This window comes from Anopheles arabiensis, chromosome 3 (genome assembly GCF_016920715.1).
Source record: "Anopheles arabiensis isolate DONGOLA chromosome 3, AaraD3, whole genome shotgun sequence".
NCBI lineage: Eukaryota > Metazoa > Arthropoda > Insecta > Diptera > Culicidae > Anopheles > Anopheles arabiensis.
Window position 1 is genome coordinate 88538725 of NC_053518.1, and position 25361 is coordinate 88564085.

Below are 25361 nucleotides of genomic sequence, written 5' to 3' on the forward strand. Positions count from 1 at the left end.
CTTTTGGAAAAATGTTAAAAATCTCGTTTCATTCCTGCAAACTAATTTAAAATGTAAATAAAATATTCAAACGCTTCGTGTTGACGTCTACGTAAAATGTGCCATCACCAAGGTGGAATGTATAATGAGGTGTAGTTATAGCGCTTTTGGCGATCCCCCCCCTGGGCTCCGATTTTGACAGATGGTTTTCCGCTTGTATATGTATTGATGGATTGTTTACGTTTTGCATGGTCAATATTTGGTGGAGATCAATTTGGGTGAATATTTTAGTTTATTAGAACACAGTCCGTGATTTAAAATGGAAATTTTCCTTCGAGAACTTGAAGCGTTCGCCAAAAGCGGAAAACTAACTGTCAGTTTTCTTCGTCAATTCTTCTTCCATCTAGCTGTCAAAACGGGCTTATAACTTGACCTGATATCTTTACGGTCCTTGGCCATCACGGAACAGTTTTTGCTTTTTTTGGGGCGCAAACAGTACACGGTTCAGTTCTTCAGATGGTGTTCAGCAACCATGAAACGTGTGGCAAAAGAAGCACAAACTGCGATTCAGCGTGGAAAGTAATGTCACTTCAAACCAGATTGAGATTATGAAGCGTTTCACATAATTCATTGTTCAGTTGAATAATTTGCATTAAATTTACTTAAACTCTCTTTGCAACATTTAGTTGAATTGAAATACTTATGTTCCACTCTCAATTTCATTTAGAATTATCAAATAAAAATAAAGCCCAGCGGCCATCGTGCACAGTGTTGAGCTTTCATCATTTTTCAATTAATTGTCATCATGCTGTCTGAGCTCATGACCGCACAGTCGGCAGTTCGCAAGACATGTTTTCCTGTGCTTCAGGTGCACAGATCAATTTCGTCGCAAAAGTAATTACATTTTCCACTAGTCTGCCGTTTCTCCACTGTTAATGCAATGAGCACACAACTTTCCAACGCAAACGACGAAGAAGGTGGTGAAGCGTCCAAAAGCACCATCATAGGGCCGCTCAACTTTACCAAGGACTCGTCAACCGATCCCCCAACGTCGCTGGTCGATGAGCGGACGGTACCGTGCATGTTCTGCAGCAACACTTACGATTTCCACACTCCCGACAACGGTTCCGACCAATGTCTGGCCCATCTGTACCTGGTCCACCGACTGGTGGTGGCCGATGTGAAGGAAATTGCCTGCCTGCCCAGCTACTGCTACTACTGGAAGGAAAAGTTCGCCCACGAACCGGTGGAGAAATATTGCTCCTCCATGCTGCTGAACCAGCTGCCCGACGGTACGAGCTCACCGAACGAGAAGTATTTCCTGCTGAGCGACGTTGAACCGTTGGACTACGAGCTGCGGCAACGGCTGCGAAGGGAGAAGCTGGAGCTCGTCCTCACCCGCCATCAGTTCGAACGGACGGATCGGAATTTTAACCGCGGCTGCCTGTACTGCCGTGACTATCGGGCGGAAACGCGCCCCGAGTTTGTGAGCCATCTCTACACGAAGCACTTTCTCCTGCTGGGCAAGCCGGAACATCTGGTGTTTGTGGACGAGCTGATCGAAATCGTGCAGGACAAGCTGAACCGGTTGATCTGTTTGTTCTGCGAAAAGCTGTTCAAAGATCGGCCCACGCTCAAGGAACACATGCGCAAGAAGGGCCACAAGCGCATCAACCCGGACAACCACTACTACGATCGGTTCTTTCTCGTCAACTATCGGCTCAAGCAGAAGCCCGAGTACGTGCCCATCGCGAAGCGGAAAGAGGAAAGCCGCGTCTTTGCGTCCGACTCCGACTCCGACTCCGATTGGTCCGACTGGAACGGGGAGGAGCAAACGACCACGTGTCTGTTCTGTACGCACGCCGAAGCAAATGTGGACACGCTGAAGCTCCATATGGTGGCGAAGCACTCGTTTGATTTCGATCAAACCGTGGCGGACATGAGCTTCTATCAGCGCGTAAAGGTGGTGAACTTTATTCGCCGTCAGATGCACATACGCAAGTGTATTGCATGTGGCGAGCAGTGCCCCGATTACGAGAGTCTTTGCAAGCATCTGGCAGAGTTGAACCACTTCCGGCTGGACAAGGAAGCGGGTGCGTGGGACCAGCCGGAGTACTTCTTTCCCACGTACGAGGACGACCAGTTCCTGTGCCATCTCGAGGAGGTGGACAACGAGCGGGACGAGCTGTCGCAGGAGGAAGGATCGATCGTTATATCGGAGAGCGTTACGGCGAGCATCAATCTCGATGCCGAATCATTATCGTTGGAAAACTTTAAACTGTAGCACGCGACGGTACTAGTTTAGAGGATGTGTTTTTTGTGATAAAAGCATCCGTTGAACAAATAAAGTGGTTTAACAATGCAAATATTCAAATACCAAAACGGATTCCAATAAAATTCCAATTGAAGAAATTGTTCCAATGATTGCTGGGATATCTGAAACGGGCCTTGGGTTGTTCTGAACCGGGAAACAAGTTAACGAAGAAGAGAAGAAGAAGACGCCGTAACTGTCATTGCGTTTGTTTACGTTTGGAAGGGACGCGTAAACAACCGCAAATCGCTAGCAGAGGAAAGTAGTTGCCGGATTGCAATTCGGGTGAGAATCAAAAGGATGGAAAAAAGTGAAACACGTGCGTTGTGTATGGAAAGTGTGGCCGCAAAACTGCCGGACGTTTGCCGTGTTTGTCTGCTGGACGAAACCGACGGTCAGACGGAACTGTACACCATCGACGATGTGTACGTGCAGCCAAACAGTGTGGAGCATATGAACTGTTTCCGAGATATTTTATCCATTTTTATTAATGATGAGGTAATTCTGTGGAGTTTACTTTGCTTCCATTACTTCAATTCACTCACAATTTGCTCATTTTTCAGCTCGAATCGTGCAACGAATCGCTGCTGCCCAAGCACATCTGCACCAAGTGCGTGACTCGGGCACAGGAAGCGTACCAGTTCATCGAGCAGTGCCAGCGGGCGGACAAACTTCTGGAGCAATGCTTCGAAAGCCTTCACTGTAAAACGAAAACCAATGCCACCGTAGCATCCCCCGCGAAAAGTCCCACAGCCGAGGGCACAGTGATTAAGCTGGAAATAGCGAATGCCCGCCCGGCCTGTGACGACGCAGAGGACAGCAATGCGGAGGAAATGGAGCAACCCGTCAGCCAGCCACTGATGATACAGAAAGGCAAACGCTGGTACTGTGACAAGTGCAGCAAGAGCTTCAGCCAGCCGCAAACGCTGCGCCGGCACTACCGGATACACGACGAAACGGGCAGCAGTAAGATAGCGTGCCCGCAGTGTGACCGGCAGTTTTTGCGCTCGGACGATCTGACGCGCCACATACGGACGCACACCGGGGAACGGCCGTACCGGTGCAAGCTGTGCCCGAAGAAGTACAAGCAGGGCTCGGAGCTGAAGGAGCACATGCTAACGCACAGCCAGGAGAAGCAGTTCCGGTGCGAGGAGTGCAACAAACAGCTTGCCTCGCGCAATGGCCTGTACGTGCACATGAAGCTGCACCGGGGGGAAAAGCCGCACGCCTGTCCGCATTGCGACAAACGGTTTACCACGTCGAGCGAGCGCATCTCGCACGTTCGGCACATACACACGCCACGGAAATGAATCGCTCTCAAAACCCGCCATTACGAACTTTTTTGTTTTGAAATAAAATTCGTTCCTAGGTTTGTTATAGGACTTTTTACTTACTGTACTTTTCATTTCCACATTACATTTTCTTTTGGGGTCTTGATCGAAAATCCACTAATTACGGCGTCCAGTAGGAACCACTCGTTGCTCAAAGGACCTTGGGACTCGAGAGTGGTCGCTTGCGCGGCCGTTGGCAGCGTGCCGGATTGTGCCATGTTTTCCTCTTCGCTATATATTTCCAATCGTTTGCAGCAACCGTTCACCGTTTCGTCTTCACCATTGTTTGTTATTTTAAAATTGATTTCATATTTTACACACTTTTTGGGAAGTTGAAAATTATCCAACAAATTCACTCCTAGCGTGGGGTGAAGCGTGCACGACGATTGTACCATAACGAATATGTTTGTGTCGCTCGTTACAGCCTGGCCGCTTACCAGTTGATCACAAAGCGTAAGCTGCAAACCTATCTTTCTAAGCACTTTTTCCAACGATCGTTGATGGTTTTCGCCAATGTGATTCCTATCAATGGCGGGCAGTGTTATTATAAACGCTTCCTTGGCAGTGTAGATTGTTTTGCCAAATACGATCATCAGCTCACCGATCGGTGAGTGGTTGGATAGTATTTTCTCTATCGTCTGGAAACAACAACAGAAAAACGGGTGTAAATCCAACGTATTTGAATGAGGCAATGGTGTTTGTCCCCGACTTCGAGCTTTAATACTCACATCGAACAGCATTTCAACGCACTGCACCACATGTTGTGCCTTTTCGCGCTGCTTTTGTATCCGAAGTTCCGCCACAGAATGGGTAGCGTCCGTCGGATCGGCTGACTCCAGCTTCTTTACCATCGCTCGGAAGGTTGTGTATGGGAAGGGAATTTGGGTGCGATTGTACAGCAACAGCTCCACAATGGTGCGAACAATTCTGCTCGCACAGCCTTGCGTGATTAGTGGTGTGTCCAACTCAATGCTTATACTGTCCATATCGATACCATTCACTTTCTTTGATTCTAATTTAGTGCATGAATGTATGCCGGCAAACGGCATAGAAGGGTTTGTTTGATTATTGTTGTTTGTTTACACTTCGATACGGAAGCGGGTAGCTTCGCCTGTCATTCAAAAAATAACTGCCAAAAACGCCACCCGTCAACTGCCCGCGATTGCTATATACAAGGTGTGACGAGCAAATATTTGTTTTGTTTGTTATTTTTTTACCGTTTCGCGCAGTAAAACTAAAAACTAATTAATTCCTTGCACCCTAAATCGTAAATTAGCCGATCACAACGCATCACTTACTAGCGTGGCACACTTTCAACAGCACTAAATCCTTCACCTTGTCGTAATCGAAATAGCGCGGAAAGTCCATACACACATTGATGAGCTTCCAGCGGTTCACGCCGAACCGGCCGTTACGCTTTTCAAAGTAGCGCAGAAAGTAATCGTAGCACGGTGCGACCGAGTCCATGTCCTCGAGCGTGAATACGTAGCGCTTTTCCAGCGCGATGTAGATCGCCTTTAGCTTCGGCAGCTCTAGCAGCAAACTAACAATCGTCCGCACAAACGCTTCCGTTATGTCATCGTCGTAGATCACTGGCAAATGAAAAAGAACATAAACGGAAATTGTCACTTAAGATTGCTATAAAGGATGAACGTATCAACCATATCTGCTTACCATCGGCGGCAATCACGTACTGCACGTCCTGGAGTTTTGTCTTCAAATCGCGTGGATAGTCCTGATAGCTAACCTTGAAGTCGAGCTCGGTGACATGCACACGGCAGTGCGGGTTTGAAAGATGAGCATTTCTTTGCACGTTGTCCCGTAACAGATCCAGCAGCCCTTCAATATCAATGTCTGTTGAAGATGGAATAAAATGTTACTTCCTTTCACGATGTTTTAGCACGAAGCAACTGTATCACTTCAAACGTACCCGTGCAGATGACCTCTCGTGCATACATGCTAGCGACTATGCTGGTAAGCCCAACGCCGGACCCAAGTTCCAGGATGTGAGTGTTTTTGAACTTCCGCTCGTTGTGCATGATATAATCGCCCAGCAGTAGTGCACCGCGCCATATCTGCAATCCAACCGCGTCCAGCCGCGTCGACTTACGATGCTCTAGGTAGGGGTCAGACACATGCCATTCAACAAATTAAAAAAAAAAAAAGACAAACTCTCGAAAAAAAACCTTCACCCACCTATTTCTATCGCTCCTTTCCGCTGGCGCACCACAACAACGTCGCCATCTTTATCGAGCACGATCGGAGGTGGTTTTGTATCTTTCTGGTGCGTTGCTATGCAACATTCATCACCGGATTCACCGTACAACAGCACTTCCTCCTGCTCCTCTTCACACAAACTGTCGCCATAATCCGATGCGAATGATTCTTCTTCAAAACAGCTTTCCTCCTCCACCTCCTCCGAGTCTTTGACGCTTGATGCATTTGACTCGCTGTCAGCCACGGGCTGACCGTTGTGCCGTTTGTCCATGCCATTTGCTAGCCCCGGCTGTGTGCCGTTCTCGGCGGGCGCAGCATCGCGGCGGTTTGGATACACAAAGGTAAATTTAGAAATAGAATCTGCACAAACGGAGACATCATTCCCGCGGGGAACAAAAGTTTGTCGCAGGAAGAAAAGGGGGCGAGCGTTTGGGAAGAAGAATGAGAAAAGTTATGAAATATCCGCCCTGGGATCAAAGGATCGTTAGCAAAAAGCAAGAAGCAACAGCCTCGCCTTTGGAGGAGGCGTTGAAAATTTCGAAGCACATGCACAAGCGGTAATTTTTCGGCGAAGAAAAAATCCGTCATACTCACTGCCATTACCCGTTTCTGTGCTGCAGAATTCTGCCTCGCTGTACAGCTCCGACGTAACTTCGAGTACGGACATCTTGCGAACGGGGGTTTTTGTTTCACTTTTCCGCCACTGTTTCTGTAAGCATTTGGTGACGAGTTGGGTCTTTGCTGAGAACGTTTTCGCGTGCGTGCCAAACCAGCTAATCAAAGCACGCGCAGCGTACTCAGCATTTGCACGCCCAAATCTCTACTGACGACAATATTAGAACACAGCGCCGACGGGACCGTGGCGATTCGGGTCGCTTATTCTACACACGAAACGGAGCGCAGTCCGACAACAACAGAAGCGCGCCGACCGAGCGGTTTTATGCTGTGTATAAATAATTTACCATTTCACGACCACCGTCTAGAATATGTGTCGTATTGTGTCCGTTCGTTTTAATAGCATTTTCGCCGCTGCTGCTGCGAATCAACAGATGCGCTAATGTTTGTGAGCAGCGGCTGGCGACACCGACGCTGTAATAGTTCCGACAACAACAACAGGCGTGCGGGGAATATGCGGCCCAGACCAAACTCCTCCTCCATGTGATCAACAAAGCAGAGCCGCAAGCAATTCGCGGAAAGTGAAAACAGCACGTGACTTTGGATGTTATTTTTACATCGGCTAGACGCTGCAATTTGCGTCGCTGTCCTGTGGTATGAGCAGGCAACTTATTTCCCCGGATGGATACAACGTGCAGCACGGCGCGTTTTATGAATGAAATTAATCCAGCCACTCCAGGGGAGAGGGGAGGGGGCTATTCAGGCCCCGCTACAGCTCTCGATGTGAGCGCGTGCCACAGATGCACCTGAAACGGCAAGCCAAAGGTCTAGGTTAAAAGCCAATCCGGTAGCACTTTGCGCAGCGGGGATCACCGGGCACGTAACGGCATACCTAACGGGGTGTTAAAAATAGCATTTTACCGCTCACAAACAGCTGATCACACGATTCGAACGCTGAGGGTGCCCGGGGGGATACAATCAACGAGACATCGATTCGAGGGAAAAGGGTTTTGTTTTTCTTTTTTTTTTGGTATCAGCAGCGTCTAGGAAAATATGTAAACAAAGGCAACCAGATGATTCAGCTGGTGCCAAGATTTATACATGTCGATTATGGCGCAATTTTTGTTTTGGATATTTTTTTTAACGTAGCTAATTTGCAATTTTGTTTTGTACTAACACAAAGAATATTTTTAATAAATTACTTACATTTTGATTATTTTTTACATTCTAATAAAATGTGCTATAAACCTTGGTATAATAATTTAGACCAGCTGTATTAATCTTGTGTCATCTCCGTCTTTTTGACAGCTCTCAGTGTGGAAACGGCATGTAAACAAAACAATTGCTGCGTTCGTTTTTCTGCGTGCTTTTACGCTTTTGGCTGGTTTTTAATTAAAACACAACGCTTCCACAGTAATGGACGACGACGAAGAAACCCTCTGTAGGTATGGAACGGCCCTACCAGCATTTGAAGAAGGTAAGTGAGCAGTATTATGCTAGCGACTAACACCAACTACACCAACTTCACAATTGCCCACTCTCGGCACCCACAGATGCAGTGCCGTCGAAAAAGCCCATCACGGTCGAGGACCAGATCGTGCTGGATAGCAATGGAAAGCGCCGGTTCCATGGCGCATTTACCGGCGGGTTTTCTGCGGGCTACTGGAACACGGTCGGCTCGGAGGAAGGCTGGAAACCGGCCGAGTTTAAAAGCTCGCGCACGGAGAAATCCTCCCTTGCGCGGCAGCAAAATCCGATGGATTTCATGGACGAGGAGGACCTGGGCGAGTTTGGCATTGCGCCACAGCGTGTGCAGGCGAAGGAAGACTTTGCGCACAGCAGTGCGGCCGGCCGGTCCAACAAACGACGCTTGGACCTGGCCTTTTCCAAGGGTCCAATTCCGGGTCAGCCCGTGTTGCGCGCGCTGCTCGAACCGGCCAGGGAGAAAACGGCCGTGAAGATACTCAAAAAGATGGGCTGGCGGGAAGGGCAAGGAATCGGTGAGCGACAAACGAAGCGAGAGAAAAAGCGAGACAACGAGCGGAACAGCAAGGAGCAGTATATCTTGAAAATGTACGGCTGTGAGATTCCGGGTCGTGAGGGGCAAACCAGTGCCAGCGCGGAGAACGACGACGGGGATGATGGGGAGGAATCGGACGGTTCGGACAGTGACTATGAGATAACTTTCGCGCCGGATGATTTCGATCCCTTGGTAGCGGCCCTAAAGGACAACACGTTCGGACTGGGCTACAGTGGGCTGGACCGTGGCGGCACTTCGAAAGGATTCCAGCTGTTCGATACGCTCGAGGTGGTCGATCGTAACAACAAGAAGCTTTCCATCCGCGGGCAAGCATTCGGCATCGGTGCGCTGGAAGACGATGACGATTTAGACGTGTACGCACGGGATGACATGTCGCGGTACGATTTTTCGCTCGAAGATAGATCCAAATCGAAGCGGGCAATAGAGGGGAAAAAGTCGGGCAGTGAAGCGAACACGCTGGAAGGCTTCTGCCCGGTCAGCAGTTCCCGGAAGCTGGCGAAGAAGGTGTTTCGCGTGGACGTGCCGGAAGCGTTCAGGCCACGGAATTGGGAGGAACGACGCTCGCGCTTCGACCGCATCGACGAGGAACGGGCGAGGAAGATGCTGCTAGAAAACGAGTACAAAATCAAGGGACTCGGAAGGCACGATCTTGACCCGAAGGAACGGGGAGCGATTCTCGGTGAGCAGACGGTCGCCAAGAATCCGGTGCTGGAAATGATAAACAAGCAAAGCTCTAACTTTGTCCGGCGAGAAGTTATGAATGAGGTGGTAGATCCGCTTCCGCAGGAAACGAAACGCGCGGCAAGCGAAGAGAAGAGTGGACAAGATTCAAAGCGGGACAGCTCACCGTCGATCGTTCCCTCGGGTCTGGTACAACAGCCGAGTGTGCTGCAGCGCCAGTACGTCGGTTCCACTAAGGAAGGGTTCAAACCGTTCATTGCGATGCCCGACAAGCAGGAACGCTACGAACGGTTCCTTGCCTTTCAGCCAACGGAGCGCTACCTGACCCGCGAACAGTACCTCGAATCGTTGCAACCGCTAAACCTTTCCGCCTGGGATCGGGAGCGAGAGCGGAAGGAGTTTATGCAGGCCGAACGCATGTACCGCCCACTGGACGGCCTTATGTCCGAACGGTTCGTTACGGCATCGAGCCTGATAGCGGACAAAACCATTCCCGCCGATGGAGACGCAGGCAAACCGCGCGAAATTCGCATGACACGCAGCCGCGTAATGTGGAAGCCCCACAAGGACATCTGCAAACGCTTCAACGTGCCGGAACCGTTCGGCGGAATGATGGTGGACGATACCGATGCGGTGGAGAAACGGCGCAAAGAGAAGGGCAAGTTCTCCGTGTTCGATTACCTGGAAGCGCCGGTTACGAATAGGCGAGATTTTATAACGCCGACCATGATACCGGTCGCACAACAGGCAGTGGAAGACAAGCGACCAAACGGTGGCGCCAGCAAACCGGTGGAACAGTCGAGCGGCACGAGTACGGCCGGGCAGAGATGTTCGTCGAAAGATTTTTTCCTAACCGAAAGTACGCCATCCGCGAAGGAAGTTGACCGCAACGATGTCGTTACGATTGAGCAGCCAAAACCACCAACATCTCAAACTTCCCGGACGGTGCCCACAAAACCGCCGTACAAAAAACGAACCGAATTGGAGGAAAAGGTGCTCGAAGCGGCCAATAAAAAGCCGGAAGAGAAGCGTGACCTTTTCAAGTCCATCTTTTGCAGCAGCGATGAAGAGGAGCAGGAAGATGAGCAGTCGAAGAATCAGCAGTCGTCGAAACCGATCGATGGACCAGCAGCTCCATCCGGAAGCGCGGCACTAACTGACGAGGAAAAGCTTAAGATGGTCGACAGCTTCGTATCGATCAAGCCCGCCAGCCAGCTAAACATTCTGCGCAATAACTCTCCACCTCGTGGGATTTTTAAGAACTTGTTCGAATTCAAAAAACCACAACACGCTGACGGGGAAGATCGTTCAAAGCGCGAAAGCGTTCTGCAGTGCTCATCGAAAGCTGCAGCGGGCAAAGCGAAGGAGATCCTTCAACAAGTTGGTAAAGACGAAGCAAAGAACGATACCGATTCGTCCAGCGATTCGGACCCGGACAGTGCGTCCGATTCGGACGAACCGGAATACTATGGTCCACGGTTACCGTCGCAGGGTGGTGCCAACAATGCTCCCCATGCAAAGGCTCCCGCCGAGCCAGCATCGCATCCACTTCTGAGAGGTCAGGAAGTAGCAGCAACACCAACGGGAAGGTACACCGAAGTATGGATCGAAAAAGATGCCGGCGAGGATCGACACTCGTCTTCGGGAAGGGCGAAGAAAAAGAAAAAACACAAACATCATGAGCACAAGAAAAAATCGAAGGGGAAGCACAAAAAAGAGAAAAAGAAAAGCAGCCATAAGCATAAGAGTAAACGATAGCCGCCGTGTGTGTGTACTACATTTGGTTTTTGGCAATAAAGCTACCCAGGAAGTGTTACGTTGATTTTCTTTCCTTTTTTGTGTACATATATGAACCGCGCCGCTGGTCCGTTGCTTTCCATTTAAATTCATTTTTATTGCGTCATTACATAAATTCGACACTAAAACAGGGGGTAGTGATTGGCAGGGCAGGACGGTTGGCTAATTCAAAGTTTTTACCCCCCACTCGCTCTCACTGTCCTGCCCAAACGAGTCTTGAGGAGGCAACTCAGTGCTGGGGAAATTGGGTGCCAGAAGGAGAAGACGAGAGTGCCACGCATATGATATGAGCAATTAAAAAAAAAAACAAAAACGCCGCTTTCGAGCCGAGAAAACATTAAGACGGTGACGTTAAAAAAAGCTACCTTCGCTACTTCCGATAATTCAAACTAGGCGCTATCCAAAAAAACCCCTTTCTTTCTAACACTTGTTACATTGGTTAGATGAAAGGAATAGAAAATAGATTGCGCGCAAACTAATTAAAAAAAAACAATTTTATAAAATCAAACAATCCGAACACGAAAGTTTGTTTCCCCTCGTATTATTTTGCCCTTCGATTAGTAATTAACACCCATATCATCAGTCAATCGTCGACATTATGGATCTTTCAGTTCATAACAACATATCGTCGCGATCCTGCGAGAAGCGGGGGAACAAATGGCAGTGTATCAGTATGTGTGTGTTTGTGGTGGGTGAACACGTAATCCCCGTTTCTAGGACCTTGCCTGCTGCGTCTTTGTAATCGTCTCCATTCTTATGCTTTCCAATGTCTACTTGATTATATGGATAGACAACGAGCTAAAAATGAATGTTGTGGCTTGATGGAGAAGAGACGACAACCAAACGGATAGAACCAAAGCCACATTTCACACGACCAACGTTCGCCCGATCCCTTCCGAGGTATATGCAATTGTTTATCCTACCACACCCCAACCATAGAGGCAGTGTCGCCCTTCCCTACGCTTTTAGGACGTAAACTGTAGCTGTTTCTAGATTGCTCTACTAATTATTTTCACTACACTTTCCCGAGAAACATTCCTGCAATAGTTTTCCATCTCTCTTACTGTGTGTGCCTTCCTCTATCGTTGATTTTGTTTCGCTTTTAAAAGCACAATCGGTTATTATAGCTCCAGCTGGTGATACTGTTTTCCTCCATTATCCGGCACACAACGACACTTGTAGGTGTGTCAAGCGACATCAGATTTACAATTTTGTTGACCGGATTTTGTTGTTTTGCAACTTTCCAATAAGAATAGTCGTTTCATTTGTCTACCACCATGCGCGTTCCTGTAATCTGTTGCCATCGAAACATGACTTGTTTTGTTTGTTTTTGTTTTCTTCGTTCTGGGCGGTTAATGAAACCACTCACTGTCGGCACATCGTTTAGGATCGCCCCATTTCAGCTCTACACACCTTTGCGCGGGTAACAACACTTTGATACGGCGTGTGCTGCGTGTGTGTGTGTGTGCTTACACTTACTTGCTAATACGTATTGTATAAAAATATGCTATCAGAAAGTATGTTCATTTTCGTGCAATCCACACAGTGCTGCGTACTGTGCGCCCTTTACCTAGAGCGTGTTCACCACCTCCCTTGCTAAAATATATGATTCCCTTCGCTCTCTTCTCTCTTTCTCTCTCTCTCTCTCTCTCTATCTCTCTCTGTCCGGGCTCGATGCATCGCCAGCAGTAGTAGTAGTATGCAGCCAGTGGCCGGTGGTCGGACCGGTAGGACGGCACAGCCCGCGCGCCCGTTACAGCCAGCATCAGTTGAGGGACCGCTTTCGGAGCAGCAGATGCGAACCTAGGGAAAGAGATTTCCTGCGCGTCATTATGGGGGAATAGGTTATGCTGCCCGTCGAATGGTTGTGGTGTTTGTTCGTGCCGGAGGCGGATAGGGCGGTAGGAGAGGCAAACAGTTTGGTGGAGGATGATTTTCTGCCCCCGGCAGCGTTGGCAGTGGATGAGGATGATGACGGCGTTTTCCCCGAGCCCGACGGTGCCTTTAGCCCCGCGGTAGTGGAATGTGGCGAGCCGCTGCTGGTGGTCGCTTTACCGGCGGACGAATGCGACCCACTGCCACCGGTGCTTTTGTTCGCGTTTCCGGCACTTCGACGACGCCGGGAATGCTCTGCTTTAGCCAATCAACATTTACAGCACACACAACGAACACAGCCCAACCACATATAGCGTGAATATTGCATGATTTGCATGAGTAAAGAGTTGAAACAGTAGGCGGGGTGGTTTATGAATGGCGAACATAAAACACATAAAAAAGAAAATACAAAAGAAAAAAAAAGATACAAGAAAAAAAGAAACCATAAATTAGTGAAAAAGAAGCAACAATGTAAGTGCACGAAATGAGATGAATGTGTAAAAAAAGAACAGCAAAAATCAAAGAATAACATTGCTTAACAATTATTAAACCCCGCTGTAGAAAATAACCAAAAACATGAACCGACACATGGCCTTCAAACCAGATGCAAAGCACAAGCTGGTGGTAGACAAATGGTTCCGTAGGGATGGAATTTGCTACAAAAAAAGCGAAACATTTACTAACCTCCCGGGTCCGTGTTCTTTGCCGGCGTTATCGTTGGCTTCACCTTGCGCTGCTGTCCGTCGGCAGTGGTGGACGTGCCGCTGCCACCAACGCCGTGCCCAGACTTGTGGTGCTGATAGGACGAGCTGCCAGAGATGGACGTGCTTGCGCCTGCGCCGGCCGTACGCTCTCCACTGCCGTTCCTATGTTCCGTCTTGATCGTTTGCGGCTTGTGCACGGTCACGTTGTTCCAGTAGTCCATCTGTTCGGTCCGCGCCGTCTTCAGCGTCTGCTGCAGTTCGGTATCGTTGGCTGGTATTTTCTACAAAGCGTACCAAAAACATAAAACACATGAATTTATCACACTAGTCCCTCAATGCCGCTGTGCCATTTGGGCTTTTACTACACATACCCGCAGCTTTCTGATGATGCGCTGCATGACGTCGGCCGACACCAGCCCGAAGTCAAACAGCGAGCACATGTGCAGCACAAAGTTGCGGTAGAGGTTGCGGGCCATCAGCTCGCGGCCGCGGAGATCGATAAACATTTCCAGCGCGATCGGTATCTGGCAGTCGCCGGAGTAGCCGTACTTCATGACGTGCAGGTTCCACAGCTTCATCAGCTCCTTCTCGCCCTCGTTAACGTCGGTGAACTCGTCGATCATCTGCATCGTTTTCTGCTGCAGCCAGAGCGGATCGCTCTCGCCCTCCGAGTCGATGTCGAGCTCCCTCGGGTACACTGGCAGACACGTCATGGTGTGATGGTACATTCTGCCGGAAGCCAAAAAGAAAAGAGGATATAATAAGAGACAGTTGGTGGGGAAAATGGAACTGCAACAAGTGTGTGCGTCCATGCTTCACCCACCTGCTGTGGCCGGTAATGTACGGCCGCTGGCTGTCGAACTCGTTCTCGTCGTTGTCGATAAACTCGGACAGACTCGGTTTCGGTCGCCGCGGGCGACAGACGAGCAGGTTCGTCACCACCGTCCGACGCATCGGATCGCGCACCGTGTAGGCCGTCGTCGGGCCGAGCAGATCGTGCGGCGACCCATTGTACGACCCGTCGTACAGCTCGTTGATCGTCACGTCGATGCGGGCACCCTCCGGGATGGGCACGTAGTTGAAGTTGAGCCGCGCGTGGCACAGCTTCAGATGCTTCAGCAGCGAGTACAGCACGGCACAGTTCAAGGAGCACCACGGGCACGTATAGTCGTCCCCGGTCTCCGTGCGCTGGCGGGAGTAGTTGTTGTGGATGAAGTGATAGATCACCCGCTTGCCGTCTTCCTCTTTCTTTGGACCCACCTCCCCCCCGTTGCTGACCACGACGGCCAGGTTCGACTTCTCGTCGACCATTGGCGTGTCTTCATCGCCCGGAGCCGTCGCCGACGGTTCAACCTCATCGGGATGGCCCGCCGCCGCGGCCGCCGGCGTCAGAATGCTGTTGTTGTTGATGTTGATGTTCAGCCCCTTCCGGAACGGTTCCAGGGACGGTGGTTTGTGGTTCTCCTTATCGCTGTACCCGTTCTCCAGCTTGATCTCCGCCGCACCGGCGGGCTCGTACCCGCGCGGCGGCTCTTTGGTCCACAGCAGCCGAACCTTGAGAATGGGCCGGATCATCTCCTCGTAGCGATCGATAAAGTCCTCGCTGGTCGGTGGCAGCACGTCGCCCTTGGCACAGTCGTCCGACGGCAGAAAGTCCATGATGTCGTACGCTTCCGGCATCGACGACCAGTACCGGTTCTTGATCGGCGAACCGTACTTGGCCGCGACCGTCTTCTGGTGCGAGATGATTTCTCGCACCGTCAGCTCGTAGTCCGCCTGCTTCAGCAGACACCGGCCGTACTTGTCGCACACGGTCAGCTCGGTGCTGTACAGCTTGCTGTGGCCGTGCAGCTTCTGCCGCTTGGCCGACGGTTCCTCGCCGTCGCTCACCGTGCCAGCGCTGTTGGTGAGGTAGTTATTGTGCTCGCCCCCGTTCGTATCGCCCGGGCCGGCCCCTGCCGGTGCCGTGTACTGCACGCGAAATCGCAGTACGAACGAGACCTGCGTGGCGGCCACCTGATTCACCATGCCGTTGGTGTTGAACGTATCCGTCGGTATGCTCACGATCGGTGGTTTCTCCTCCTGCCCGAGGGTGCCACCGCTGCCGCCCCCCTCCACCGCTGGCTGCTCATCCTTGGGATTCACCAGCACCTGCGACTTGCCGATCGTCAGCTGCATCTGGGTGGCGGCCGACGCGTCCTTGCGCTTGGTGTGCGCGATCTTGAGCAGATTCGTCTCCACCTGCACACACTTGCGCCCGCAGTCGGACGCCCCGATGTCCGCCTCGTCGTGCGGCTCGTCGGGGAAGGCATTTTTCAGCGGCACCACGATCCCGTTGCTGTCCGCCGCACCGTTGCGGATCGTTTGATTCTTCTCGTCGAAGAAGCCCAGAAACACCAGCGTCAGGTAGCCGTCGGCCATCGTCAGACCGTTCGCCTTCTCCGAGCGCAGCTTGGCCACCTTCTTCTCGAGCATTGAGTCGATTTTGAAAGACTGGCGGGATTTGTGAGATCGAGACATGCGATTACGCATGTAGGTCAGATTGCGGTGCAGAAAGATTGGCTGGCATGGAGCAATGGAGAAAAGAAATGCGTTCGTGTTAGGGGGTTTTGCTGTTATTGTGTTTTGCTGCATTTTTGTCTCACCTTTAAAATGTTTCGCGTCCGAAGAAATCGATAAATGTGTGTGGATTCTGCAAGAGAGAATAAATTACGATAAAATTCGGTCAATTTGTAGTCATTTATTCGTCATTTTATCTGCTCCAGATGTTCCCAAAAGGGAGACTTTAATGGATGAAGATTTTCGTCCAAAGTAGGACCTTTATACTCACTTTCGAAGGCCTGCATAAACACCTCGTGATCGGTGGTCAGTGCCTCGGCCCGCGGCGGTCGGCCCATCACCTCCGTATCCTTTTCCTTCTTCCTCAGGGGATGGTTCTTTTTGGTTTTGCTGCTGGTGCTGCCGCCGCCCGACGACGATGGGACGCAGCCCGCCCCAGCAGGTGAAACGTCCGGGTGCTTCCTGGCCTGCTTTTCCATCGCGCTTCGTGCAAGTGTGCCGCCGTCGTCGGAGCAGAAAAAACTATCGCTACACCGGGTGTCACGCTACCCCGCACGGCAGGTGGTCGGTTCGGCGCTTCGCTTGCGGATACTGACCATGCAGCAGGAATTGCGATAAGTTCGGTGCTTTTTCTTCCCCTTCCCGCGATTCTTGAAATGCCCCGATTACACTGCGCTGCGGCTCCCCCTGCTCGTAACAATAGAGTGCTATGCACCCGCAGCACAAACACACAAACTCACACGCGCACCCAAACACACACACACACACTCACACACACGCTCACGCGCTAGAAAATGACAGAAATACGCGGCTTGCCTTCTATGCAGGAGTCAGAGCGTACTATGGCTGTTTTTTCCGCCGTTCAGCACCTGTGCTGTCTCGCTCACACCAACGCGCAGGTCCGGATCGTGGTGGTCTGCCCTTCTGCCCTCGCTGGCGCGCCGTGCTAGGACAATTGTTGGAAAGCAAAACGTTCCTCCATACGATTTCCGCTTCACCTTCGTTTCACTGCACTGCGAACGGAATTGCACTAGCGCCCGTTTGGCACTGCGACTAGTGGAAATGGGAGCTTCCCGTCAAACGATGCACAGCGAGCGCGCGCCAACAGCAGCCATGGAACGCACTTTGTTACGCTTCTTCACGGGGCTGTTCCGAGGAAAAGGCCCATATCACACAAAAACCGCTGATATTCTCGGACGATCTGTTCGATGCGTGCTTTGCGTGAACCGCTCGCCGAATCGAAATCGGGATCGCACAAGGGAAAGGGAACTGATATTTGCGGCAGGCGTACGCTTTTCAGTTCCCTTGCGTAGAATTCCTTGCCTAGAATATTACAATAATCTGCAGTACCCGCTCAAAAAGGGAGCGCTTGACAGTGGGTGACGCTGAGCAGGTTTTAGTACAACTTTTGCAACAGCAACTGACAGCCAGCAGCTGTTCAAGGTGTCTATATATAAAGGATAAATAGCATGAAATCATACTCCGAGCTGTAATTTCTATTATCCTATTCTTGCGAGGGTTATCAAAATGATCTAATATATAATGTAGATATATAATTTAATTAGTTTGCTCAAACTGACCTTCAACTCGCCAAGAAAAGAGAGTTGACTATTTCAGAGCCACCCTGTAGATTCCACGATTGAAAGTTCTTTTCCAAATGTTTTTTTTTAAGTCATCTGGTGAATTTTTCATAAGTTTTTTTTAATAATGTTTTCTACGATTTAAAGAACTTAAAATGAATGGAAAATATGCAAAAACAAAATCCAATTAAATAAACAGCACAATCGGTACAGCTTGCTCTGTTATTGAACAACCTTGTGCCGAACTGTCATTTGGGGCCAATGTTTGCTGATTATTTGTAAACTCTTCGTAGAAAATCTAGAAAATTTGGCTTTTCCTGAACGCCCAAGAATAAGCGATCATTTTAGTTATTTTGAATTGCCACCACATAACGCAAGCAGCTCCCGAGAGTGCGTTTCTGCAAACATGGAGTCTAATCTAAACAAGGTGTTGAGCATGAATCGGCAGCAACTCAGCGGTCAGCTGTACAAGTACACCAACGTGATGAAAGGTAACAAAATTGTTTGCATTTCCCTCGTCCCAACATTTAACCGAAGCTAATCCCGCTCCTTGCAGGCTGGCAGTATCGTTGGTTTAGTGTCGATGCGCAGGGCGGCCTGCTCAGCTACTACCTGTGCGAACCGGCCGGGGAAGACTCGAGCTCCTCGTCCCACATCGTCGGCAGTACGCCCCGCGGCCAAGTTCATCTAGCCGGAGCGGTGATCTGTCCGAGCGATGAAGATTCGAAAACGTTCACCGTGAATTGCGCCTCGGGCGACATGCTGAAACTGCGCGCGGTTGACGCACGCGCTCGCCAGGAGTGGGTCGACGGGTTGCGGGCCGTCGTGGAGAGTCATTCGAACTCCACCGGTACGGCACTGCCGCCGCGTGATCAGCTGGCCGCGCACGATGCGTTCGGTGCGGCCAGGCAGCAGCTGCAGCAGACGGAGCTCAGCAATGCTGCGCTGGCCCGGGCGATCGAGAATTTGGCCGGTCCGCTCTCGAACACCGATCCGGATCTGCTGATGGTGAAGGCACTGTCCGCTGCCAGCACGCACTGTTTGCTGCAGTGTTTGGGGCTGCTGCAAAGGCACCAGGAGCTGGTGCCCGATCCGCGCCTCGAGCAAAGCTTCTAGCCCCACAGGCGCCCGATGTCGCGCGACGGATGCAACAGAAGCTCTTACTGAAGCGTGAAGGTAGGAGTCCGTTGCAGCGTCAGAGCGTTCGGAAAATCTCATGTTCTCGGAGGGGGAAACGAACATCATTAGCTGGATAATTTCCTCGCATGCCTTTCCTTTAGCATTCATAAACGTCCTTTCAACTGTGCGTGTGGATGGAGTGAGTTGTTTAACAATTATCATTATTTACTATATAGTCGTGTCCTCGAATATTGATGTATTTAGCCAAAATGAGATAGAAATGGATCGAGACGCTACGCTTCTATAATCGTTATAGTCCTACATTCCCGTAGGATGTAGTTGCTTGATAACTAAACAGTTCCAAGTGTAAAATAAAGCCCTCGTTTAAATGTGTGGTAGACAACAAATGTGCTGTTTCTCATTTATTATCCACTTTGTTACTTATATACGATACAAAATAAACGTATGAACCGATATGCCACGAAACACCATCTTCACTCACTCGCTGTACCATTTCTTCTTGCGTACCGGCTGTTTCGTCGCCTGGCTGATCATATTTTTGTACTTGCCGATGGCCTCGTTAAAGAAGGCGTCTTCCTTCTTCAGCTCATTTACGTTCATTTTCTGCTTCACCCTCTTATTGCCCTGCTTCGCAATGCGATTACGCGCTGCCTCCTGCTTGCGCCGCAATTTCTTGCCCTCCTTGCGCTCCTCCTTGATGCGCTGCAGGTGCGCATCGGCCTGGTACGTAATCTTGCGGTTCGAGCGCAGCCCCGCTTTCCCCTCCTTCGACAGCTCGCCCGAGAACGGCGTCACCATCTGTTCGAGGTCGCGCTTGCGCTGCTTCTTCTTCGGTACCAGCGCGACCGGTTTCGCGTTCGGATTCAGCTTTTGCAGCAGGGCAGTCGGCGCCACGGCCAGCTTTTCCAGCGTTTGCCGCTTCGTTTCCTTTCTGCTCTGCGACCGTTTCGCCTTCTTCTCCTGCAGCTCCTGTATCTTCTTCTGGTAGGTAGGATTGTTTGCGCGCGATTTTTCCAACCGCTTTTGCCGTATGTTGTACACGTTTCGGTCCTCGATGCTGAACGACACGATCGGCCGACTGTTCTTGCCGAACACTGACGGGTTGTTGTTGAGCTTCCGCAGCACGTCCAGCGCTATTTCGTGCTTTGGAAACGAAACGAACCCATAGCCGCGCGACCGTCCCGCCGCACTGCCAAACGATGGACGGTTGTCTCGCATCACGCGACACTCGCGGGGCCTGTAGGAGGTGAAGTTGATGATCATCTTGCGCAGATCTTCGTTCGTGTAGCTTTGCGGGATGTTGTGAATGGTTAGCCGGTCGCGTGCGACGAACCGGTTGAAGTTCTTGAGGATTTCATTGCTGCGCTGTTCCAGGCGCAACCGTTGCGACATATCGGACTGTGAGACGCCCTTCGCCGCCGGCGAACCGGCCATTATCAGGCCTTCCTTCAGAAGGTACAGATTGCGCGAATCTTTCGCACGCTTCTCCTGCTTTGCCTTCTCCCGATCCAGGATGTCCTTCTTGCGCAGCGCGGGCATGATTTCGACGTACTGATCGTGCACCTTCAGCTTCAGACTTTGTCGGCAGCTTAGCTGTGCCGAGTCTTTCAGCTTAAAGATTACAAACGCCGTACCCTTCGAGTGGCCCGATATACGTTCCCGGTTGATCAACACCTTCTCCACTATGCCAAACTGGGACATGATCTCCTTCAGTTCGTTCGCTTCCACATCGTAGGGAAGGTTCTTTACGAACACTTCGCGGCCTTCTTCCACTTCATTGCGTTTCTCCTGTTTAATCTTAGCTTTCAGCAGCTTTGATGGCTTTTTGTCTTCATCTTCCTCGTCTTCATCCTCTTCATCATCGAAATCTTCCTCATCTTCCTCATCATCATCGAATTCCTCGTCATTCCCATCGTCATCTTCATCATCATCCTCATCGTCCATTTCGTCGTCCTCCTCGTCGTCCTCAGCATCGTCTTCCTCGTCGCCATCCTCATCCTTCTCCTCCTTGATTTCAACATCTTCATCGTCTTCGAGTTTAATAGCATCTTCCTCTTTGATTTTCTCCTGCTTCACCCTGGAATAGTCCGATTTATCCTTTGCATACTGCACCCCTATCTTTCTTCCCATGTAAACATGCCCGTCCATCTCGTCGATCGCTTTATCCGACTCTTCTCGCTGGGAAAACTGCAGAAACGCACAACCGACCATCTTGCCATCCTCCCGCTTAAGGATATTCACTTCCTCCAGTTTGCCGAACCGTTCGAATTCCTTGCGCAGCTTCTTTTCGGTGATTTTGTATGAAAGGTTTCGCACGATGATGCGGCATTGCCGGTGAAAGTACGAGCGGCTTCGTCTGCGTAATTCATTTATGCTGAATTTTTTGGCCTTGTGGGCCTGTGCTAGAGCCATCTGAAAGGATCCGACAGTTTGGGTTGAGAAGGAAATGAAAACAAATTACGATTATGCCTTCGAGATACGAAAAACTGAACAGAAACGCACGTTTTCCTCGCACGAGCACCAGATCAGAAAACACGTTGTGAGTGAGAGGTTTTGTTTATCCCTCGGAACTGTCAAATCACCGGCCGATTTACACAAGGTTCATGGATGAAAGATAATTTTGGCTGTTTGTACTAAAAACAATTTTCAAAATAAAAAGAAAATTTTCAATTCATTGTGTAAGTTTAGCATTAAAAACTGCTGCTTTCGTTTTAAATAACCAATATAAACGGAATATTTTTCTTTTATAATCATGTCTCAAGTTTTCCTCGTCACACCTTTCCTTATTACCTTGCACCCAAATGTAAATAAACAGCATTGCCCAAACACATTCAGCATGAGCCGGATCGTAGTAAACTTTATGCACGGACGAGGGTTCATTTTCAATGCCGAAGGTAACATTTTGCGATTATTCCCACTAACCCTCAGCTAATAATCGTTCCACCGTCCATTTTAGACTATCTGAAGCTCCGGTTCGAATATCGAATAGTTGGCAATCTAATTGGCGTTCCCGTCTCCCACCCAAGAAATGTGAACCAACAAGGAATGCCGGTCGCTCTATCGGCGTATGAAGTGAAGCTGCTTCTAGACAAGGAAATAATAACTTTGGTGGATAAAACTGGCGCTTTACAACGGGTTCCTTCCGACGATCAGTCGCAGCAGTATGGCGCGATGGTTGAGCAACAGAAGCAAGAAATGCATATGCCCGTGGTCGAGAAAAGGCTTGAAGCGTTTCGAAAACACATGCCAAGAATCATTGAAGGCAAGCGCCGGAAGCTATTGAAGTCGGGAGTAAAAGAAGAAGGTATACAAGTAAGACAAACCCTTTTAGTTATGACCATTCGGTGATGAGGTTTTTTTTTAATATTTGTAGATATCCATCTCGATCCTGAGCAGCTGCTCGACCAAGAAAAGGAAAGGATAATGCAGGAAAAGTTCGATCAAATGGTACAGATTCCATTAAAGTACCCTCTCACACTTGGTAAGCGTTGTGCCCATTGTCACGAACCAGCGGGACGATTTTATTTACATTTTCTCCTTTTAAAGAATTTTCCGAATGCTCGATCGCCTTGAGCGCCCAAGAGGATATAAAGTATCGCGTCTTTAAATCGCTCTGGCAACAGGGAGGCTTCATCACAACGGGAGATGCATTCGGATGCGACTTTCTGCTGTATCCAGGCGATCCGATGTGTTTCCACGCGTCACACACGGTACACGTGCTGGCGGGAGGCGTTTCTAGAAAGCTAGACGCAAAGTACCTGATCCGGATCTGTCGACTATCGGTGGTAGTGAATAAGCTGTGCGTTATCGCCTACGTTGACGAGTCGAGCGACGAGGTGCACTTTGAAACCCTCGAATGGGAAGGTAACGTTACGAATAAAGGAGACACGTTTTGAGAAGCAATTGGGACGGTTTGTTTTACCGAGTCTAAATACGTTTTTACTCTAAATAATCGCGTTACAACAAACACCTACCCCCGCCGCTACCGTCTCACTGTGCTTCACTTGCGAGATGAGCCTTTCGTTTCTCCTTCCCCAGAAGGATGGCATTCTTGAACAGCTTGCAGTACAGCTCGATCGCGGCCGGGCTATCGTCATTGCCGGGCACCGGGTAAGTGATTAGGTTGGGATTGCAGTTCGTATCGACGATGCCGATCGTCGGAATATTCATCTTGGCCGCATCGCGCACGGCCGTATGCATGTCCAGCACGTTGTTCATGGTGTTGAAAAATATGCACAAATCCGGCAGCCGGGTGACCGCCCCGAACTGCACCTTAGCGTTGGTGAACACACCGCCCCGCCAGTAGCGCGTGTGGGCGAACTCCCCGCACTCCTTCGCCGTTTGCTCCACCCTGTGCGCGTTCAGTGCGTTTCGATTGAAGAACAGTATGATCCCGTCCCGGTACGCAATGTGGGCGGCAACGTTTAGCGCCGCGCGCAAATAATCCACCGTCTTATCCAGATCGATAATGCAATGCCCCAGCCGGCTACCGTACAGGTATCCCTTCATGTTGTCGTTCAGTGTGCCCTCCTTGTGGCCGAAATGGACCCGTGCCTTGAACAAATCTTCCACGGTGAACAGCTTGTGCACGCCGAAGTAGTCCGGATGGCTTAGCACGTCGGAACCTGGCGCAAAATGTACGCAGAGTGATTAGACAACATACAGGGGATGGGTTTCGCTTGAACTTACCTTTTTCAGGCGCTACCAATTGCTGCTCAGGCATTGTGACTGTGGCCATTGACCGCGATAAATCTAAAACAAAACAAAAAAATCCGTGATGTAATGTACCGGCACGGTACTACGGCTGTCTTGCGGATTCTTACTCAGCTTGCCAGCGGCAACAATCCTACGCAGAAGCATTTTGTGCTGGAATTTATGTACTACGATGAAGTAGGATGCTTTAATGTTTAGTTTAGTAAGTAAAATGCAACAAATCTGTGTGGGAAACGAGTTTTTAAGCGAATAATTTCCAGCTCGCTGAACAAAACTCCGTACGCGTGCTGTTTATTGACAACAATTGACGTTTATTTTTATTTTGATGCAATGACAGAAACGCCTCCCTGAGCAAGGTTCACACAAACCATGTTACTTTTTAGTACATTCGAGCTTATTAGAACAACCGTCGCGATTATTTCCAATTAGAAAAATGCATTTTATTCATTTTCAAATCGAAACCTTCCAGAAGCAAAGTTTACGATCGGAGGCCGCCACAACGTACGGTAGCTGGTAATGCCAACAGAGCCCTCCGTACAGCAAGAGCTTCGCCTCGATTTGGGGCAGTTTGTTCTTCAAGTGGATAACCTTCAGCGTCGCGTTCGGCCGCCCAATGCTGGCCACAACGCTCTCCGAGTGGGGCGAAAATTTCACAATATGACCGCACTCGTCGTGCATCGGTTTGTTCTCGATCGGCCAGCTGGCATTTTTCAGATCCCAAGAGAAGATGCAACCGCGTGCCATCGCTGCAACGTACGCCGCGTTCGCCAGGCTCCAGTCCGCGTAGCTCAGTGGGTTCGTGTCCGTTTCGACCGACAGCATCGACGTCTTCATATGCACCTTGTACAGGTGTATGGCGCCGCACTTTTCCGCAATCAGCAGATGGCCCGACTCCTCCGGGTGCCATTTGGCCGATTGCACGGCCGAGCCGAAGAAAAAGCTGGGCCCCTGGCTGTAGTCCTCCTTGCACTTCCACAGCACGCAACTGTTGTCGTCGCTGCACGAGGCCAAAAACTCCCCGTCCGGATCCCAGCTCACGTGGTTGACGTACGAGCTGTGGCCCTCCAGCAGCTGCACGGTGTCGCTCTGGTCAAGGTCGCTTTGGAAGATGCGGATTTTATAATCTGACCCGGCGCTCGCTAATACCACCTTCTTCGGCACGACGGCGAGTGACGTTTCGGGCGCAAACGCCACGGAATGTGGTCGGCTTTTGTGGTGGATTTCTTTCAGCTGATTCCACTCGAAGCACTCATTTTCGCTTTCTTCCTGAAGAAAAAGTAACAAACGAATAGTAAAACACGATACAGAACGGCGTGAACAAGTGAACATTCGCCTACCGGAAAGCGCACACTGCCAAGGATCAGCTTGTCCATCAGCGCGATGCAGACCAGATTTTGTGACCATTCGTAGGACGACAGTTCGAACGTGATGATTTGCTCCGGCAGCGAGATGCTGTGCGTTGGGGGCGATCCTTTCGTGTCCATGGCTAGTGCTGCGGATTATGCGAAGCTAAAAAATCTCACCAAACAACTGAACGCACTTGGCGTGAGGGAAGCAGACAAGCAAAACAACTATTCCGCGCAATGCCGGTGTTTTTGACAGGAGCGGCTCTGTCAATTCCACCCAAGGTTGCTTGAACTACTCGAACGAATGCGCCCAAGGCGTGGCTGAAAAATCGAAAGAAAAAACCGGTGAAAACCACTTTTTAAGATCGCAGAATAATCGACCATTTTTTATTAAGTTTATTTACTAGCAATTGTTCACCAAATATCGTTTTCCGGCTAGATTTCGCATCGCTCTGCTCGACAACAAAACGGT

At 50.1% G+C, this 25361-nt stretch overlaps 11 protein-coding genes across 13 annotated transcripts; 5 read left to right on the forward strand and 6 right to left on the reverse strand.

Moving 5' to 3' along the window:
• Positions 1–784: 784 nt before the first annotated feature.
• LOC120902245 (zinc finger protein 277) lies at positions 785–2358 on the forward strand. Its single transcript, XM_040310824.1, has one exon. It carries the CDS (start codon positions 920–922, stop codon positions 2261–2263), a length of 1344 nt encoding a protein of 447 aa, XP_040166758.1. The 5' UTR covers positions 785–919; the 3' UTR covers positions 2264–2358.
• Positions 2359–2451: 93 nt separating this feature from the next.
• Positions 2452–3679, forward strand: LOC120902247 (zinc finger protein 568-like). The gene is made up of 2 exons (XM_040310828.1): positions 2452–2788; positions 2854–3679. Exons 1-2 carry the CDS (start codon positions 2591–2593, stop codon positions 3598–3600), a joined length of 945 nt encoding a protein of 314 aa, XP_040166762.1. The 5' UTR covers positions 2452–2590; the 3' UTR covers positions 3601–3679.
• On the reverse strand, positions 3657–4696 carry LOC120902248. The gene is made up of 2 exons (XM_040310829.1): positions 4350–4696; positions 3657–4259 (listed from the first exon to the last, which is right to left on the reverse strand). The coding sequence occupies exons 1-2, from the start codon at positions 4668–4670 to the stop codon at positions 3693–3695; spliced, it is 888 nt and encodes a 295-aa protein (XP_040166763.1). The 5' UTR covers positions 4671–4696; the 3' UTR covers positions 3657–3692.
• Positions 4697–4811: 115 nt separating this feature from the next.
• Positions 4812–7461, reverse strand: LOC120902246 (methyltransferase-like protein 22). 2 transcript variants are annotated; one of them, XM_040310825.1, is made up of 6 exons: positions 7346–7461; positions 6433–7259; positions 5818–6198; positions 5552–5737; positions 5296–5475; positions 4812–5213 (listed from the first exon to the last, which is right to left on the reverse strand). In XM_040310825.1, the coding sequence occupies exons 2-6, from the start codon at positions 6503–6505 to the stop codon at positions 4912–4914; spliced, it is 1122 nt and encodes a 373-aa protein (XP_040166759.1). In that variant the 5' UTR covers positions 6506–7259; positions 7346–7461; the 3' UTR covers positions 4812–4911. The 2 variants fall into 2 exon arrangements, with proteins under 2 accessions (XP_040166759.1, XP_040166760.1); XM_040310826.1 differs by having other exon boundaries at positions 6442–7259; positions 7346–7460.
• Positions 7462–7766: 305 nt separating this feature from the next.
• LOC120900956 (G patch domain-containing protein 1 homolog) lies at positions 7767–10988 on the forward strand. The gene is made up of 2 exons (XM_040308595.1): positions 7767–7930; positions 8007–10988. The coding sequence occupies exons 1-2, from the start codon at positions 7870–7872 to the stop codon at positions 10931–10933; spliced, it is 2988 nt and encodes a 995-aa protein (XP_040164529.1). The 5' UTR covers positions 7767–7869; the 3' UTR covers positions 10934–10988.
• Positions 10989–11048: 60 nt separating this feature from the next.
• Positions 11049–17493, reverse strand: LOC120900955 (polycomb protein suz12-B). Of its 2 annotated transcripts, none has more exons than XM_040308594.1 (6): positions 16382–17493; positions 16197–16243; positions 14375–16113; positions 13923–14280; positions 13532–13832; positions 11049–12775 (listed from the first exon to the last, which is right to left on the reverse strand). In XM_040308594.1, the coding sequence occupies exons 1-6, from the start codon at positions 16587–16589 to the stop codon at positions 12738–12740; spliced, it is 2691 nt and encodes an 896-aa protein (XP_040164528.1). In that variant the 5' UTR covers positions 16590–17493; the 3' UTR covers positions 11049–12737. The 2 variants fall into 2 exon arrangements, with proteins under 2 accessions (XP_040164528.1, XP_040164527.1); XM_040308593.1 differs by having other exon boundaries at positions 11049–13102.
• Positions 17494–17926: 433 nt separating this feature from the next.
• On the forward strand, positions 17927–19216 carry LOC120902908 (oxysterol-binding protein-related protein 11). Its single transcript, XM_040311989.1, has 2 exons — positions 17927–18181; positions 18247–19216. Exons 1-2 carry the CDS (start codon positions 18097–18099, stop codon positions 18804–18806), a joined length of 645 nt encoding a protein of 214 aa, XP_040167923.1. The 5' UTR covers positions 17927–18096; the 3' UTR covers positions 18807–19216.
• On the reverse strand, positions 19201–21387 carry LOC120902907 (RNA-binding protein 28). The gene is made up of 2 exons (XM_040311988.1): positions 21333–21387; positions 19201–21242 (listed from the first exon to the last, which is right to left on the reverse strand). Exon 2 carries the CDS (start codon positions 21240–21242, stop codon positions 19308–19310), a length of 1935 nt encoding a protein of 644 aa, XP_040167922.1. The 5' UTR covers positions 21333–21387; the 3' UTR covers positions 19201–19307.
• Positions 21388–21656: 269 nt separating this feature from the next.
• On the forward strand, positions 21657–22739 carry LOC120903359 (tRNA-splicing endonuclease subunit Sen34). Its single transcript, XM_040312753.1, has 4 exons — positions 21657–21724; positions 21787–22134; positions 22204–22311; positions 22377–22739. Exons 1-4 carry the CDS (start codon positions 21667–21669, stop codon positions 22724–22726), a joined length of 864 nt encoding a protein of 287 aa, XP_040168687.1. The 5' UTR covers positions 21657–21666; the 3' UTR covers positions 22727–22739.
• LOC120903360 (28S ribosomal protein S2, mitochondrial) lies at positions 22721–23840 on the reverse strand. The gene is made up of 3 exons (XM_040312755.1): positions 23654–23840; positions 23520–23582; positions 22721–23455 (listed from the first exon to the last, which is right to left on the reverse strand). Exons 1-3 carry the CDS (start codon positions 23688–23690, stop codon positions 22821–22823), a joined length of 735 nt encoding a protein of 244 aa, XP_040168689.1. The 5' UTR covers positions 23691–23840; the 3' UTR covers positions 22721–22820.
• Positions 23841–23915: 75 nt separating this feature from the next.
• On the reverse strand, positions 23916–25132 carry LOC120903358 (nucleoporin Nup37). Its single transcript, XM_040312752.1, has 2 exons — positions 24881–25132; positions 23916–24809 (listed from the first exon to the last, which is right to left on the reverse strand). The coding sequence occupies exons 1-2, from the start codon at positions 25025–25027 to the stop codon at positions 23994–23996; spliced, it is 963 nt and encodes a 320-aa protein (XP_040168686.1). The 5' UTR covers positions 25028–25132; the 3' UTR covers positions 23916–23993.
• Between the last annotated feature and the right edge of the window lie 229 nt (positions 25133–25361).

Coding starts and splice junctions, on each gene's coding strand:
- LOC120902248 (XM_040310829.1), bottom strand. CDS start 4,670: ATGCCGTTTGCCGGCATACATTCATGCACTAAATTAGAATCAAAGAAA. Junction 4,260..4,349: donor GCGTTGAAATGCTGTTCGAT/GTGAGTATTAAA, acceptor TGTTGTTTCCAG/ACGATAGAGAAAATACTATC.
- LOC120900956 (XM_040308595.1), top strand. CDS start 7,870: ATGGACGACGACGAAGAAACCCTCTGTAGGTATGGAACGGCCCTACCA. Junction 7,931..8,006: donor CCTACCAGCATTTGAAGAAG/GTAAGTGAGCAG, acceptor CGGCACCCACAG/ATGCAGTGCCGTCGAAAAAG.
- LOC120903360 (XM_040312755.1), bottom strand. CDS start 23,690: ATGCTTCTGCGTAGGATTGTTGCCGCTGGCAAGCTGA. Junction 23,583..23,653: donor TGTTGCCGCTGGCAAGCTGA/GTAAGAATCCGC, acceptor GTTTTGTTTTAG/ATTTATCGCGGTCAATGGCC. Junction 23,456..23,519: donor ATTGGTAGCGCCTGAAAAAG/GTAAGTTCAAGC, acceptor ATTTTGCGCCAG/GTTCCGACGTGCTAAGCCAT.
- LOC120902908 (XM_040311989.1), top strand. CDS start 18,097: ATGGAGTCTAATCTAAACAAGGTGTTGAGCATGAATCGGCAGCAACTC. Junction 18,182..18,246: donor GTACACCAACGTGATGAAAG/GTAACAAAATTG, acceptor CGCTCCTTGCAG/GCTGGCAGTATCGTTGGTTT.
- LOC120902246 (XM_040310825.1), bottom strand. CDS start 6,505: ATGTCCGTACTCGAAGTTACGTCGGAGCTGTACAGCGAGGCAGAATTC. Junction 6,199..6,432: donor CACAGAAACGGGTAATGGCA/GTGAGTATGACG, acceptor CCGTTTGTGCAG/ATTCTATTTCTAAATTTACC. Junction 5,214..5,295: donor GTACGTGATTGCCGCCGATG/GTAAGCAGATAT, acceptor TTCATTTGCCAG/TGATCTACGACGATGACATA.
- LOC120902907 (XM_040311988.1), bottom strand. CDS start 21,242: ATGGCTCTAGCACAGGCCCACAAGGCCAAAAAATTCAGCATAAATGAA.
- LOC120902247 (XM_040310828.1), top strand. CDS start 2,591: ATGGAAAAAAGTGAAACACGTGCGTTGTGTATGGAAAGTGTGGCCGCA. Junction 2,789..2,853: donor CCATTTTTATTAATGATGAG/GTAATTCTGTGG, acceptor CTCATTTTTCAG/CTCGAATCGTGCAACGAATC.
- LOC120903358 (XM_040312752.1), bottom strand. CDS start 25,027: ATGGACACGAAAGGATCGCCCCCAACGCACAGCATCTCGCTGCCGGAG. Junction 24,810..24,880: donor TTGGCAGTGTGCGCTTTCCG/GTAGGCGAATGT, acceptor CTTTTTCTTCAG/GAAGAAAGCGAAAATGAGTG.
- LOC120902245 (XM_040310824.1), top strand. CDS start 920: ATGAGCACACAACTTTCCAACGCAAACGACGAAGAAGGTGGTGAAGCG.
- LOC120900955 (XM_040308593.1), bottom strand. CDS start 16,589: ATGGAAAAGCAGGCCAGGAAGCACCCGGACGTTTCACCTGCTGGGGCG. Junction 16,114..16,196: donor GGACGCGAAACATTTTAAAG/GTGAGACAAAAA, acceptor GCTCCATGCCAG/CCAATCTTTCTGCACCGCAA. Junction 13,833..13,922: donor GCATCATCAGAAAGCTGCGG/GTATGTGTAGTA, acceptor TACGCTTTGTAG/AAAATACCAGCCAACGATAC.
- LOC120903359 (XM_040312753.1), top strand. CDS start 21,667: ATGAGCCGGATCGTAGTAAACTTTATGCACGGACGAGGGTTCATTTTC. Junction 21,725..21,786: donor GTTCATTTTCAATGCCGAAG/GTAACATTTTGC, acceptor CGTCCATTTTAG/ACTATCTGAAGCTCCGGTTC. Junction 22,135..22,203: donor GTCGGGAGTAAAAGAAGAAG/GTATACAAGTAA, acceptor TAATATTTGTAG/ATATCCATCTCGATCCTGAG.